Below are 15,505 nucleotides of genomic sequence, written 5' to 3' on the forward strand. Positions count from 1 at the left end.
TGATTATAAATACTATTAGTATTTATCGATGTTATTTCTAAATCATATAAATTAAATCATAACCGAAATTGATTATTAGATACGGTACGTGCCTATACGGTTGTTATAATTTATATACATTAATATACGCACTACATAAAATGTAATTGCAAATACTAAATTTAATTATTAAGTACCTATAACTAATAAATATATTGAAAATTAAAATATACAAATATTAATTTCACGTAACACAATAATAATTATTATATTAAATCTTGAGCAAAATAATGTTTGGACAATATATTGTGTAAATGAATCTCAATGCAAAAAAAAATTGTATGACCTTATTTACGTTTATAAGAATAATGTGTTCATATGCATAGTATATAAAAATATAAATATTTTAGTTCGAGCGTAATGATAATACAGTAATAAAAATGAAATAATACGTAAACACAATGTTTGAATTATTGCAAAGACGATAAAAATAAATTGCACGTTTTAAAAATTGGCAAATCTCCGTCCCGTAGGCCGACAGATGGAGTGCGCGGCCGTCGACCTGCCGTCGCAGCAGTCCGGCTCAGCTGACCGGCATCTTCACCACCACCGCCACCACAACACCAGAAGACCCTCCGCCCCTGCTTTTCCAGATCGTGACCGCCCACCCGTCACGTTGCGGCGGCGCCCCCGATGACGACGTGCATCGCCCGCGAATCCGTCAGTCAGTCGTGCCGTTCACACTCGGTCGAGTCGCATGTGCGTTGTGGTAACGACGCCGCCGCAGCCATCGTATTCGTATTTTAATCTTCGGTTACAATAATAATAATATAATATATTAAATTAAATTTTGTACGGGGAAATGCGCGAAAATTTCAACCGTTGAGTACGCAAAACCGTCACCGTGTGCGCAATACAATATATTATATATCTCGCGATTTTCGTACATCGGGTGTGCGGTGTCATTTTTTTCGAATTTGATAAAAAAATTTTCCCACGTGATTTCGACTTAAGTTCCGGAGACGCAGTATAGTATAATATAATATAAAAATACGATTATTATATTCCATAGGTTTCACATAGACGATACCGTACTATACATACATAATTATAAAATATATTGGTACGTCGCCGTGTTGCTGGCGGTCGCGCGAGTGTGCAACAGTTTCCGATCGAGTTTCCGCGAATCATCGTGCTTAAATACGTATACCTAAAATTAAATATATAAGAAGTACACCTTCAAGTTCGTCGCTGAACCGCCCACACCTCCGAGTCCGACATGCGGAGGTTTTTGTTGGCGGTAATCGTGTTGTCGGTGCACCGTCGGTGGGACGGATGCGCCTACCCGACGTCTGCGGAGTCAGCCACAGACGGAGAATGCCGCATAGCCGTACAGCGGTTCCGGTCGGTCGGCCTATACGACACGCCGACTTCGCGGATCGACCAAGGTAAGCGCTGCCATCATTTTCGGTTTAATACACTTATAGGCACCTACAGTTATCATTATTATGATACCGTATTTATCATCGTAACAGCAGCTTGTCGAGCTTTATGATAGCCCGTGTTCACAAGCTTGTAAAAACGATTATTATTAGAGATTTCATTGCAGCTATTGCAGCAAGTCGTTTCCACATACCATACTATCTTGTCGTGATGACTAATACTTTGGTATCAAAAAAAAAAACCAACTTAAAAAATGTAGCTGGTATCCTAAACATTTATTTAGATTAGTTTCTACCGGCATGAAATGAAAGTAGCAAAAAAAAATAAATATATTAAATTAAAAAACTTAGTGATAAAACTTAACGTAAATATAGTATCCTTTATCTCTACCTCTGGCATCCGAACGGTGGTTTACGGTATAGATACAGTTCATGGAGTCGTTGACTTCATCTCCCCCGCAACTGTTTTTGTCCAAGTATATTATGTGCTATTTCACGCTACAGTGATTCGTCCCGTGATCGAGTTTGACAAACCTGTAATGTCAACTCGTCTAACTTCGCGGCAACAGTAGGATAGTAACTCGTAAATGGATTCAAGTATACATTTTTTTCTGACCATTATCGATGTAGAAAATATATATGGTTAGGTACAGTAGTCGTATAGGTATTAAATATATCGTGCATGGTACTGAAATCTTTGGCATTTTGTAACTGAAATAAATTTCAGATTTAATTCTAGATTTACTATTCAACTGTTGATTTTTTTTTAACATGGCAAAATATATAATAGTAATAATATTAAGAAAACTCATGCAATTAGCTGATGATTGGCTCACTTAATAAGAATTTATTAATATGAGTAAGTTTAATATATTTTTCTTAAAAGTTTCACTTATTCAACTATATGCAATGCGATACAATTAACTCTATAATTATTAGGATGATAAAACAACCCAATAATCTATAATATAGAAAGAAAAATTTCAATTAAAAAAAATCAAAACTTTTACAGTGCTCTAAATTCTAATGATTTGTTTAGTAAATTGATTCTTAAAAATTTCATAAAAATCTACAATTTTTCCTTACGTAATATTACGTCAACTCATTATTTATATCTTTGATAATATTATATGCATATTAAAACTAAAAATGTTGAAAATGGTTAAAATATAGATAGACATAATCCTTTATATATATATATTTAATGGTTTTAAATATTTTAATATACTATATACTTAACAGTTATCAGTTATCAGTAATCACTCACATATTAGTTAAGCTATGTTTACATACTTACAGTAGCGTAGTCAGTGGTACTCAAGGGCTTCCATAACCCCCTCCCCCACCAGAAATTTTGAAGTATTATGAAAAACGTAAGTATATATTAAAATTGTAATTTGTATGAAGGTTGCAAAAGTTTAAAATTTTATATACTTATGATTTCAGCATATTAAATTTACGGGTTTCGAGGGATCCTAGTTTTTTTAAATTTCTCCTAAATAACAAATTATCAGCTCTCTCTCTCACAAAAAGATGGAAACCTTTAACTATGCCACTAAATATAGTTAAATTAAAACTGAATAAACATTATATAATATAAATTAATACTCTTAAATTTTAAAAACTATAATGGTATCGTAGAGTATTAAAGAGTCACAATGCTATTGATTTATTCGAAATAATGGTTATACAATAATTGAGTTTAACCAACTATAAAATCTCATCTTTATTTATTTTCATTCGGGGGTGTACGATAAAAAATTACTTTCTTTTTACTTTTTGAATTGAACTTAGTTTATAAAAATATGATGACAAAGGCTGCTTAGTGCTTAGTTAAAAAACATCTACGAAATAAAATAATAAATAGTAATGTGTTTTTTTCTTTTGGTTTTTAAGTTATGAAACTTTACCAATAAAAAAAATGATAACAATAAATAGCGATTTTAATAATTAAATTAAGTAATATAGAATGATTTTAATTTAAATGGGATTTGCTATTTGAGTTGAATAAATTTTCATACAAAATTTCCTAAATAATTTATTACATATGTACCTACACGATGTTAACCTCGGGGGTGTGTTTATTTCTGTAAAAAAAAAAGGTAGTGAACAGTGAACTCCTAATTGAACACGTTACGTTGGTTTTTGTTATTTTGTAAATTATATCACAATGACTTTATTATTCCACGGTAACAGAGACTGTGTAATCGTAATCTCATGTTCTCCGTATAAAATTATATTATTGCTGTACAGTTCAGCCGCCTCCCATTAATTCAACTAAAACACGGTAACCACAAGCGCCGGCGCGATTAACGTGCACGCGTGATACGTGTTAACTGAATTCAATATTATAGGTGCATATAATATTATAAAATGAGAGGTTTAAAAAAACTCGTGATTAACTTATTAATTCCAATAAAAATGACAAATTTCGCAACGATTAGTTATAATTAATCGTCTTACATTAGTCGTATTTTTAAAAACATACACAGTATGAAAATAAATGTCAATAAAATTAATATTGTAAATATTATTATTTATTATTATAGTAGTATTAAAATAATGGAATAAAACGATTTGCATAATTTGTTAATTATAAGCGATATAGATAAACTATAATAATCATAATTATTAATAATACGTTTGTCAATTAGTTATTTATCATGCTTTTTACATTATATGTATCCATTAATCAATAAAAATTTAATGCAGTTGTTTTGATTTGAATTTATATTATATTTTCATTTGTTTTAAATTTGAGTTTTATCGAAGTTTCCAATTAATTTGAAAAAAAAATGTCTCTGTTATAAATTGTGCTCAAATTTGTAGTAGATAATAAAAAAGATGACTCAGATACTACCCACGGTAGGACTAGGTGAGTAGTCTATAATATGAGTTTGAAGTTGAAGGCCGTACAAATAGAAAAAAAGTTTGCCGACCAAAATATGCCCAAACCACTAAAACTCAATAAAATAACGAATATTATCACATGGCATACGTGCTATTGGGACTTAGGTGGGGACATCTTTGTTTGGCCGAATTCCCGTGGCTGATTGCCAACCGGACCAAGTGGGCGCGGACAATATTTTCATGCATTAGCCAAAATAAAAAAAAAGTAATCTGGCTGGTCACTAAAAGTTACTTTATCACCAATATATGGTCATTAAAACAATTTTACGTCTTAATAAAATCTTATAACTAACAATACACTCAAAATTATTTTAATTGATATACTTTTTTTCATTCTACAATATTTTATATCAGTTTCGTCAACGTTAGACACAAAAAAACTGAATGAATTTAAATAATTATTGAATAAAACCATTTACATAAAGTAAGTGATTTAATTATATAATTAAATAAAAAACTGTGACATCTTTAATACAATTTCCGTTTTCTCGAAAATTTTTAGTACTTATTTAATATATCTACAGTTAACTATAATTCAAGTATAATAATTACTAAAATATGTTGTAATTTAAACTGATCAATTTTTTTTTTTTACAATGATAACCAAACTATCGTATTATAATATCGTCCAGAGAATCGTTTAATAATTTTAACTCTTGTAAAAATATTTAAAGTTACAATTAACTAGTATCAATATGTTTATAAGTACTCAAAATTTAAATAACATAAACTAAAAGTTGTATGATCATACAACAATAGGTAATGTAAAAACAGCCGTTCATGGCAGAACATCCGTTCCAGAATTGCAGTTAAAATATTATAATAGTCTATTTGAGATTCCACTGTTTGTCACGTCTGTGTAAAACAATGTAGAATTAAAGTGGGAATGAGCCAAATAACTCGCAATTGTCTGTATAGTTAATAATAGGAAGGCGGATTTATTGGTCTTAAAAATTCCTTATATGCATTTAAGTCGAAAAAATAGACGTTTCATTTAAAACTCGTCCGGGAAGTCGGCCAAATGGATTTATCAATGTTGTAAATAGGACAACACGGTATGGTAAATGGAAATATTATTTAAAAGCTTTTCCACATTATTTATGATGTTACGCTTTATTACTTGTGTGATGATTTGACGACGTTCAAATCTAAAATTATAGGGTCGTCGACAGTATAGTATAATATATATATAAAGGTTTTAAAATAATAATAACACTATAAATCGGATTGTAAATGTTTAATGGTATACTGTATGAACACCCTTTGGTGTAGTTTTCGTGAATTTATTATATAGGATTATGACTATATAAAATTTCTGCAATGAGAACGATTTAGGATATAATAGTTTAATTTTTATCTTTAATTTTTTACTAAGATTTTATAACAATACACAGATTTATGTAGTTCGAACCAGTGTGGATTAAAATACCGTATTGAAACGATAAGTATGTTTATGCTCTACATGATAATAATATAATAATACGCATTTATTATCGAGCAACGTGAATCCATTATTTATATTTATCATATATTCTTTATACAATAGTGTGACAACCGTGGAAATTGTTGCATAGCGCCAGTCGTACATATAGTAACGTAACCAGTGAGGGGGTCTCTGGATTCTGGGCTCTTCCTTGAGTTATACTTAAATATTTATATCAATTGATCGATTTTATTTGGTATTAATATAAATTAAACAAATTATAGTATTAAAAATAAAATATAGGTATGGCATTAAAATATACCACAGAACTTTTTTGAGTTTCACTGTCTTCTACTCCTCTGACTTTTTTCGTGGTAAGAAAAATATAATGACATTTTTTTTATTGTTATCCTTACGTAATGCTTAGTTAATTTTATTTGTATAAACTGTGTATCGCACTGTTTACTTTTATACAGTATCTTTCAAACAAAGTGACTTTGCAGATCAAAATAAAACTAAACACAAGTTAAACTTGAAAAGCTGAATAATACGTATATATAGTCTTCTCGAATGTGTTGTAAAAATAAAAAAAACCCTATAGGCACACTTGTCCATTTTCACGCATATAACATTATTTGTACTTGCAATATACATATTCGACACGTAATATTTTCGTATAATATCCATTATTTCGCACGCACACATAATAATGATACGAGTTTATGACTTATGTTATGGTACCTCTATACATCAATACAGACAATACGAGTATAATATATAGATACATTTCGTGAAATAACAATAATAACGCTGACATATATTACGTGACTCGTCACGAATTATATTATAGGAGAGTTTGTTTTAAACGCAATATTTCGATATAATTAACGACACAATCCCTAATAGGCATATATTAGTTGCCTTCAAAATTAAATTTTTTATACTGATTCCCTTTTAAACTACTTAGAGTAAAATTTACTAAAGTTGCTCTTAAAATATCATAGATACGATCGCAAAATTACACCTATTATAAGTATGTGACCGCAAGACATTGTTGACACGGCTATAGTATTATTCGTATTAAATAATGAAAAAAAAAAAATTTAAATAAAACAATTTTATTGTTGAGTTTAAAATTACCCATTATGTCAGTAAAACTTTACTCTTTGTACTAGTTGCGCTAATTTACATAGAGGGCATTTTAGTTGGTATACACTTGGTTGAGAGAGATTGGTAAATTTTATAATGCTGCCAAAAACAGTCGTTGATAGCAACTGGTTAACAATCCCTCTCTCCCACAACAATTAACAGCAACCATATAGCCGATATTCGTATATCCGGACATCCGGACCGTAGTTCCCGTCTAAGTCTACTCCCCGTTCATGCAATATTGCTATTATTATTATCATTATTACTACACGTGGTGCCTGGCGCTCTGGTCAAAGCGACCGGTGGTGCTGGCGGTTCGCCGTAGGAGACCAGTGTGTGTTCACACACACGCACAGGTTAAAAACGCGTGAAAAGGTGTATGTGTATGTGTGTGTGACGGTGTCGGTGTGATGCTCAACGGGGTAGCGGCGGCGGCGGCGGGGCAACACACACACACACTCTCACCAGTGCATTCCATTAGGTCTGGCAACGATGGTTTTTAAACGCCGGTGGCCCGCCGCCGCCGTATACACGTACACCTCCCACGCGGTATATATACCTGTCCTCCCACCCCCCGCCGCGCATGTCCCTGAATCGCGCCGCGGACGAAGCACCGGACACCCGAAACTTGTATAATAATATTATTATTATTATGTTCCCACGATGAGTCGAAAACGACGACCGCCGCCAACGATCGCATTGCCGCCACCGACTTAGGCCATAATAAGTATATTATTTACCCCGCTCTCCTCACTCCCACTGCTCAGGATTTATATTATAAAATATAAATTACTCGTTCCATGGTTTATTTTTTACGGAAATCGTTTCGATCAGATATTTTAGTCAATGCGTTTTCTTACACGGTCTATTCACTATTATGCACTATTTCAAATTCCAGAAAAACATATTTGGTATATGGTTATATTTTATTTTTAAATCTTACATAACGAAGTTCGATTAAGAATGACATTTTATCTAAAAGCAATTACTGTTAAGATGTAAAAATGTATAAGTCTACTCGATGGGAGGGGGTCTATTTCTGCGCTAATCGACCAACCTAATAATACTGACATCCGCCGAGCTTTTCTCGAAATTTATTAAATTTAATTTCTAACCGCTCTTAGTTGATTTCCGTTTTCCGTTTTCGAGTCACGCACACCACCGCCGCCGCCCTCGTCGAATAATTTAAATCTATTGCGCGTGCTTAGGAATGCCATTCGAGCGTTAGACAGCCGCCATCGATGGCTGCGTAGATCGGGTTAAACGATCGTGCGTTATAAAAAGTGTGTGTATACATGTGCCGGTCAATGAATATGACGTTAAGACGATATATTCTTTTGATAATACAATATATTAAGTTATTAGTCATTACTATATAATATATATGTATGTTTAATATATTATTATGAAATAGTGGTTGTGCAGTCGTTAATCTAGAGAAAAAACTCCGAAGACCCTCGCTTTATATAGCTATGTAGCACTTTACACAATTTAATATATTTAAGCATATCCCGTGTGGTATATATCAACCTACGTATTTAATTTTGGAAGACGCATAATCCAACACTTCAGCGATTAAAAACCATTCGAAATTTTTTTAATCGTGACGTTTCGAAATTTATCATTATTTAATTCAATTATTCTTATGATGCGAATGCCATCTCACACCTATCATAAAAATAATATGTTCAAATAATAAAATACATTTACGCTTATTTTTATTAGGTAAACTTAACCTACAGATTTTTTTTTTTTAATTCTTGCAATTTAACAACAATATCTGAACGTTTAGGAAACAATCAAGTATTATTGTTAAATTGCGTACCTTCTAAAACTAAATATATTTTTTCGACATTTACCGAGTATTTAGTATATGCGATTATTTTTGTTGTTTAAATGTTCGATATTGAAAAGGGAATTCAAACATTCCGTATTAGTAGAAACTATTCTTAATGTAGGTATGTGTATACACTATGTAAGATTATTCAGGAGACGTTGAGTCAGCAGTTAGTCTCAATTGTTACGCGGTAACTATATCTTCAGAAAAGAGTTTTATATTGTACTTATAGATTCGTAATAAATAAATGGAAGATGTTTAGTAATTTTTCTTTTTAGAGACATATTTTAAGTTTAATTTTTAATTGCTATAGCTATTAATTCGTATCCAATTAAAATAAATACATAGGTACCTAACAATTATAGAGCCAAAACACCTAGTTATGAATAAATTCTATTGAAATAATGTAATATTCATAATTATTTATTTATTTTTGTGTATGAATCAAGACAATGATTATAAATGTGTATAAGAGTAGGATTTTAGTTTTTGTCATTAATTTTATTTATTTGGCTTTTTATTATCAGCATAACTACTGATTTCGAGATTATACTAGTATTCGTATTCTGATACAGATATATTGTATAGACTGAACAGATTGAATATAAAGATGAATATATTAAAATTAAACATATAACGTGACTATTATCTGTGAGAATGTGGTTATGATTTATAATATAGTAGGCCGATTAATTTGTTTAAAATGATGTGAGTTATATAATATATTTATATTACTATAGATACCTTAATTATCGTATTATAGTATGTATTAGATAAATAATGAAAAAACTATTAAGTATTTAATTGTTATTTAGTTAGTTTAGAATCTGACTAACGAACCTATTACGCAACAATCAAATGCTTAATTTTCATAAGAGACAAAATAATTTTAATACATTCTTTATTTTTTTATTCTAGACCAACGATTTGGGTATTTCGTTTAATATGAAATTTCATTTTTTGATTAGTAAACAAACAATTATCTAAACGTAAACCTACTTACATACAAACAATTATTATTATAGTGTTCATTATTCATCATGTAATATAATAGTAACTTTTTATTATATGAAATTTACTTATCATAACTTCCGTCATTTCATTGTATATAAAATATATAATATCATATTATAGGGATAGTTCATGTACAAACTTTACGTGCACCATAATATTTTGATGAATGTATAAACTTTAAACTTGATAAGGTATATTTTGCCTCTCATTGATTGAAAAGTTATATCTATCGTATGCTATTATATATAAATTTAATTTACAGGTTTGTACAAAATATTATTTTAATGTGGTAGAAATTTCAAGTTCTATAATTTTATATTATGAAATAATTTTAAATAGTTATCGTTTACAATCACTTCCTAATCTGTAGAAAATAGATTTATAAATTAAAGATAATTATTATCAAAGTAATCAGTGATATTTAATGTATAGAAATGATATCATCCTGGGAACATATTTTTATTAGTAACCTTCCTACCAACAAGAAATTAGCACTAAACTTCTATCTATAACTAATTTTTACATGCAACATAGGTTATATTTGAAGAAAGTAAATAATAATATATTGGTCAGAAGAAGGAAAGCAAAAAAGAAAAAATCTTAGTCTTTTCAAAATAATGAAGAAATAAATATTAATATATTTTAGATATAATTTAATTTTCATTAGTTATTTTTAAGTTCTTTATAGGAATTTGAATTTTGTTTATTTATGTTGATGAATTTCATTTTTTGAGTTAAAAATTTTGATAATTAAGTAAGTTACTTCATAAGTTATAATTTATTTTAAATTGTATTAGTTGATTAATGATTTTAAAAACAGTTAATTAATTATAGTGTGTCGAAGTTTTTATTTTATTTTTTCACACAAAAAAATAAATATACATTAACAACATTTAAATTAACTTTTGTTACTAACTTACTGTGCGCAGGGAAGGAGGAAATGATTAATAAGTTACTTCACTAAAAAATACTTACATAACTACGATTGATATAAATTAATTACTAGGTAGATATTTAAATTTTTACGTCCTTAAAATTCGACTTAATCCTGCTTCTCCACCACTTGACATAGGTACAACTTCATTCCATGCTTACTACTACAATTATACATATTTTCAATTGTTTCGATTACTATTTGATTGCGCGTACAATATAGTATACGTAAACACGTATAAGGTATAACTACATTTATATAATGCGTTTATAAAATTATTATATTGTCATCATTACAGTCTATATTATAATGATTGTAATTCATAACGAATTGAATAAATGTTCATTAAAACATGCGTGTATTTTTTGTCAATTGTACACAAATTAGTGGTTTATAGAACCAATTTCTCATGGTAAAAATAATATAATAAAGTGTATAATTAATTTTCAAGTTGCTATTGTTTTCATTTTTAAGTTGTTATTACCGTATAAACACAATCAGTAATTAATTCGTCCATTGTGAATACATATAATACAAGTATATATTAAGTGTACACATTAAAACATTTCATTAAAAATTAAAAACTTTTGATTATATTTTTGGAATATTCCGGCAGTACTATTACGGTAATAAATTTAATAATATGTATAATACAAATGTATCAAATCCACAGGATATCAACTATCAATTGAACATGTGTATTTGATAATGTTAAGGTCACGGATCTGTAATTTTGCTGAGAATAATGTCAAATCTAAATTTTGTGTCGTTGCCCGTTGGTATAGTATTACTCTATGAACTATGGGTATTATATACATGAATATTAATTAATAATTATATAGACACGCACATTATGTGTATATATATATATGCCATAATATTATACCGTATAGAGTTCCGGATTAAGGCTATAGTCACTTTTTTTACATGAACTTACTGGTTACCGTATTCATACATAATTGCAAAATACATTCAAATATACCTGCAGCAAATAATATAAATAACGTTTATTTTTTAATCAAATCAATTTTTTTACAAAAGCTTTATTTTTGTAAGTACACATTTAAAATTATTATTTATTAGAGCAACGTAAGTCAAAGAAAAAAATATTCCAACCCTAAAATCGGTTCTTAAACACAGTACACACGATGTATTTAATATATAGGCCATATTACGAATGTATATTCATTTATAAGATTATTGATAATAATACAGACCAATTTGTTAAAATTAACTTATATTATTAACTGTTAAATTGTCAATTTTAATTTTAAATTAAAATAAAAAAACCTAACGATTTTTATGTTTTTGTATCTTTTCGGCTTTCGTTGAGTTGTTTAAATGGATAACACGTCGCGAGTTGAAATTAAACTCGAAGTCTATATTATTTTACGTATAAATTACTGTCGTCGCTTCATTTCTTGTTTATGACTATAAGCTACATATCTAACTGCCAAAAGAAAACTCAACAAAAATAGAAGATATCCTAATAATAGTCGCGGTGATAAATTCATGAAATTATACTATACATTACGACCAACCGTTGCGGTCAGCTTGTATTAATAATTATATTATGTAACTCGTAAGTCACACATATTGACAGACACGAACAACAGTTATAGGTATACATAACATTAAAATAATAATATTATGTTATATTTGTTGTTGAAAACAGATTAAACATTTTAATTATGAAGAAAATATAAGTTAAAAAAAAATATGCTTGAAATTGTATATACTTGTATTAATAGCATTAAAATAAAATATATGGTACTTAAAGAAAAATAATATACAATATAACATAAAAACGCTGTGCATATGTAACAAAAGATAAGTAGCTAAACAGTATGGCATGTGTTGATAACATTGTGTCAGTAAAAAATAAGTCATTTTCCTTTTTTAAATGCTAATCTACATACCTACAGAATTGTACATCCTATGAATATCTTTACTATTAATTGCACTTAAGTTCATTGATGTAATATCGTTTTTTTAAGTGTTTTTCCTACTGTATATAAAGTTTTTTATATATTAAATTTAGTCAAATAAATATTACAATGGACTTAAAGTATATAATGTATACGTATATTGTATGTATTATATAGAAATCATTATAATGTATTTTAGTTTTTTTAGTTTGTCAAGTTAAATATATACATGAAACATGATGGGCATCAAAGATAGAAATCATCGATCACTTATTATTAATATTATTGCTACCACATTTAGCACATATTATTAATTATTTTTTTCTCACCGGTTTTAAACCGTTGTAAATAGAAGAGAAAAGTTTGAAAGTTTATAAATACTATATAATTGATATATTTACCGATCATATTATACTAATATATTGTTTATTATAATATAACACAATACATATAATATTAATTATTAATTACTATTTTGAGTACATACACTTTTCATGTCAGTTGGATATATTACCAGCTATATAGTAATTTAAAATTCGTTATACCTGTAGTGGCTTTACGGCAACGACGACGGTCAATGATCTCTCTCTCTCTCATTCTCTCTCTTTTTCTGTCTACGGTCAGTTTTACCAAAAACGCCTGAGTGCGCGTGCATCGCGTCTAATAGCGTATAGTGTAGTGCGTACCTACAGTGAAAACGGTTGGTTGGAAAAACTATATACATCGTGTCTGGCCGACGACAGTAATGGTGACAGTTTCGAGTGTACCTACATATTGTATAATACACACATGGCGGACGTGTCAAAGATGTGCGAGGACGCCGAACCTTTGCGCACCGAATCATTATTATATTATTTATGTATATAATAATAAAAATAATAATAATAATATTATGTGTGTGTATGTATATATAAAGAAGAGAACGAAATAATAAGGAAAAAAAATTGTATTCCCTCCGCCCGATTATATGTCCTATTGTCATTTCTAGACTTCAAGGCCCACGCTATAGCAGCAGCGTGTATATTATTATTATTATTATTATTATGTATATGTATTCTATCCTGTGTGATGAACGCCGAAACCACCGTCCATAATGTGATTTTCTGCTCGTCGCACCCACGTTGCAGCAGTACATACGTTTTTCCTATTTTTACACACACGCACGCGGGTTATACGAAACAGATTACAGAAAAAAATCAAGTGACGCAATTTCTGATATATTTACAATGAAATCGTAATTTCACTCTTTGTTCAAAGATCAATTGATGTGTATTGGACGATAGTAATTGTATCCAGGTGTCCAAACGCAATACTCCTTCTCATCAGGGTTTCTATTTTATTTTGAAGGACTTGTTACATAAAATCTTATGAATACATCATCCATAATACCCGCTATACACGTAATATTAATATATTATATCGTTCCTGATTTTAGATGATGAACATGCTATATACAATTTTAGAGAAATCACGAATGAGTTCATATCATATAATGTTTTGTTTAAAAACGTTGATTAAAAAAAAATTATTTTAATACATTGTTAATACTTACAAATTATATACATTATACTAATGATTATATTATCGTGTTATTAATATAAAAATATTATAATGTATTTAAACTATATTATATGATTTATAAACATAAAAAAAAAGTTTAAATTATGCTCGCGAAGAACCCGGAGAACTCGTAGAGATAACATGTTTAGTATACATAAATATATTTATACAAGAGGCGGTTCTCGGAATATATTTGGGCTAGAAGCACAAATCTTAATGCTATTTACTTTGGCTTACACGCGTACCTATATAATATTATACTGTAGCCGAGTGTATTTGTTTTTTTAACGTTTTTTCAGTTGATTTGCCGCAAATGTAGTCCTAACTCCTAAGTATATTAATATGTTTTCACAATTACCAATAATGACTAATTCGTTAAATACCGTCAGTTGGTATGATATAATGTCAAGCACTCAAGCTGTGGGAAAAAATTCCAAAACGTTATTTACAATATAATTACGGCGCTGTGTATGAAATCGTATTATAGTATGACTGGGTTGGTGAGTATTATTATGTATTTAGTTTTTGGAATCGCAGATGGGAAACGGCGAGCCGTCCGTCCGTCTCACGCTTGGCCTTCGGTCGCCAACCTGCTGTAGTGTCTGCATATTATAATAATGTACGGCAACAATATCGATATAAATAGTCGGCTCGCCGTTTTGCCTACAGTTTAACGCATTATTATTTATTATTTTAAAATCGATGTACATGAAATTGTCACCCGTACAAGTTCCGGTTTGATATTCAATGTTTCTGCGGCGGCGGTATCATTTAAAACCGTTTCGGAGGTTATGCGCGGGTTCATGATTTAAATTTGTTACGATCGTCGGTGTTTGATTTCTCTGCAGTCGTCTCTCGACGTATATTTATTATTATAAAATGTAAGGAATCGATTTGATCACTGTATGCAATATTATAATATTATGATAGGTAGGCGGGTTTTTATCTGTATACTAACAGAGACGGCACATCGTGTCGCGCGATCGTCTGCATCGTCACCATACACGCAACCACCCAGTCGGACCACGTTCGGTGCGTTATGTATTAAAATATATATTATAAATTATAATATAAAAGGGTCAGTCGCGGAGCGGCGATGGTGCGTGATATATTATGATCATTTAAAAAATAATAATAATGGTAGCCCCTGTTTTCAAATAGAGATATTTGATCCGGCATCGTGTGCAGTGTTTTCTAATTTTATTTGATATTTATTCAAGACCGGTTTTTGAACCGTATGTGCGACGGTTGATAAGACAAAAAAAGAAAAAATAATAAGAAGTAAATAAATAAAATAAAACACAAGCCAGATTTTTACCCGGTAGTTTG

At 29.7% G+C, this 15,505-nt stretch overlaps 1 protein-coding gene across 1 annotated transcript in view; it reads left to right on the forward strand.

Moving 5' to 3' along the window:
• Window positions 1-718: 718 nt before the first annotated feature.
• The window catches only part of LOC112598988 (division abnormally delayed protein-like), a 77,111-nt gene continuing 62,324 nt past the window's right edge, over window positions 719-15,505 (forward strand). The window contains exon 1 of the mRNA XM_025345675.1: window positions 719-1,427. Within this exon, the coding sequence (XP_025201460.1) occupies window positions 1,259-1,427 (169 nt within the window). The 5' untranslated portion in view covers window positions 719-1,258. The remainder of the gene's footprint in view (window positions 1,428-15,505) is intronic.

This window comes from Melanaphis sacchari, unplaced genomic scaffold, assembly GCF_002803265.2.
Source record: "Melanaphis sacchari strain LSU unplaced genomic scaffold, SCAv2.0 Contig4_pilon_pilon, whole genome shotgun sequence".
Lineage (NCBI taxonomy): Eukaryota > Metazoa > Arthropoda > Insecta > Hemiptera > Aphididae > Melanaphis > Melanaphis sacchari.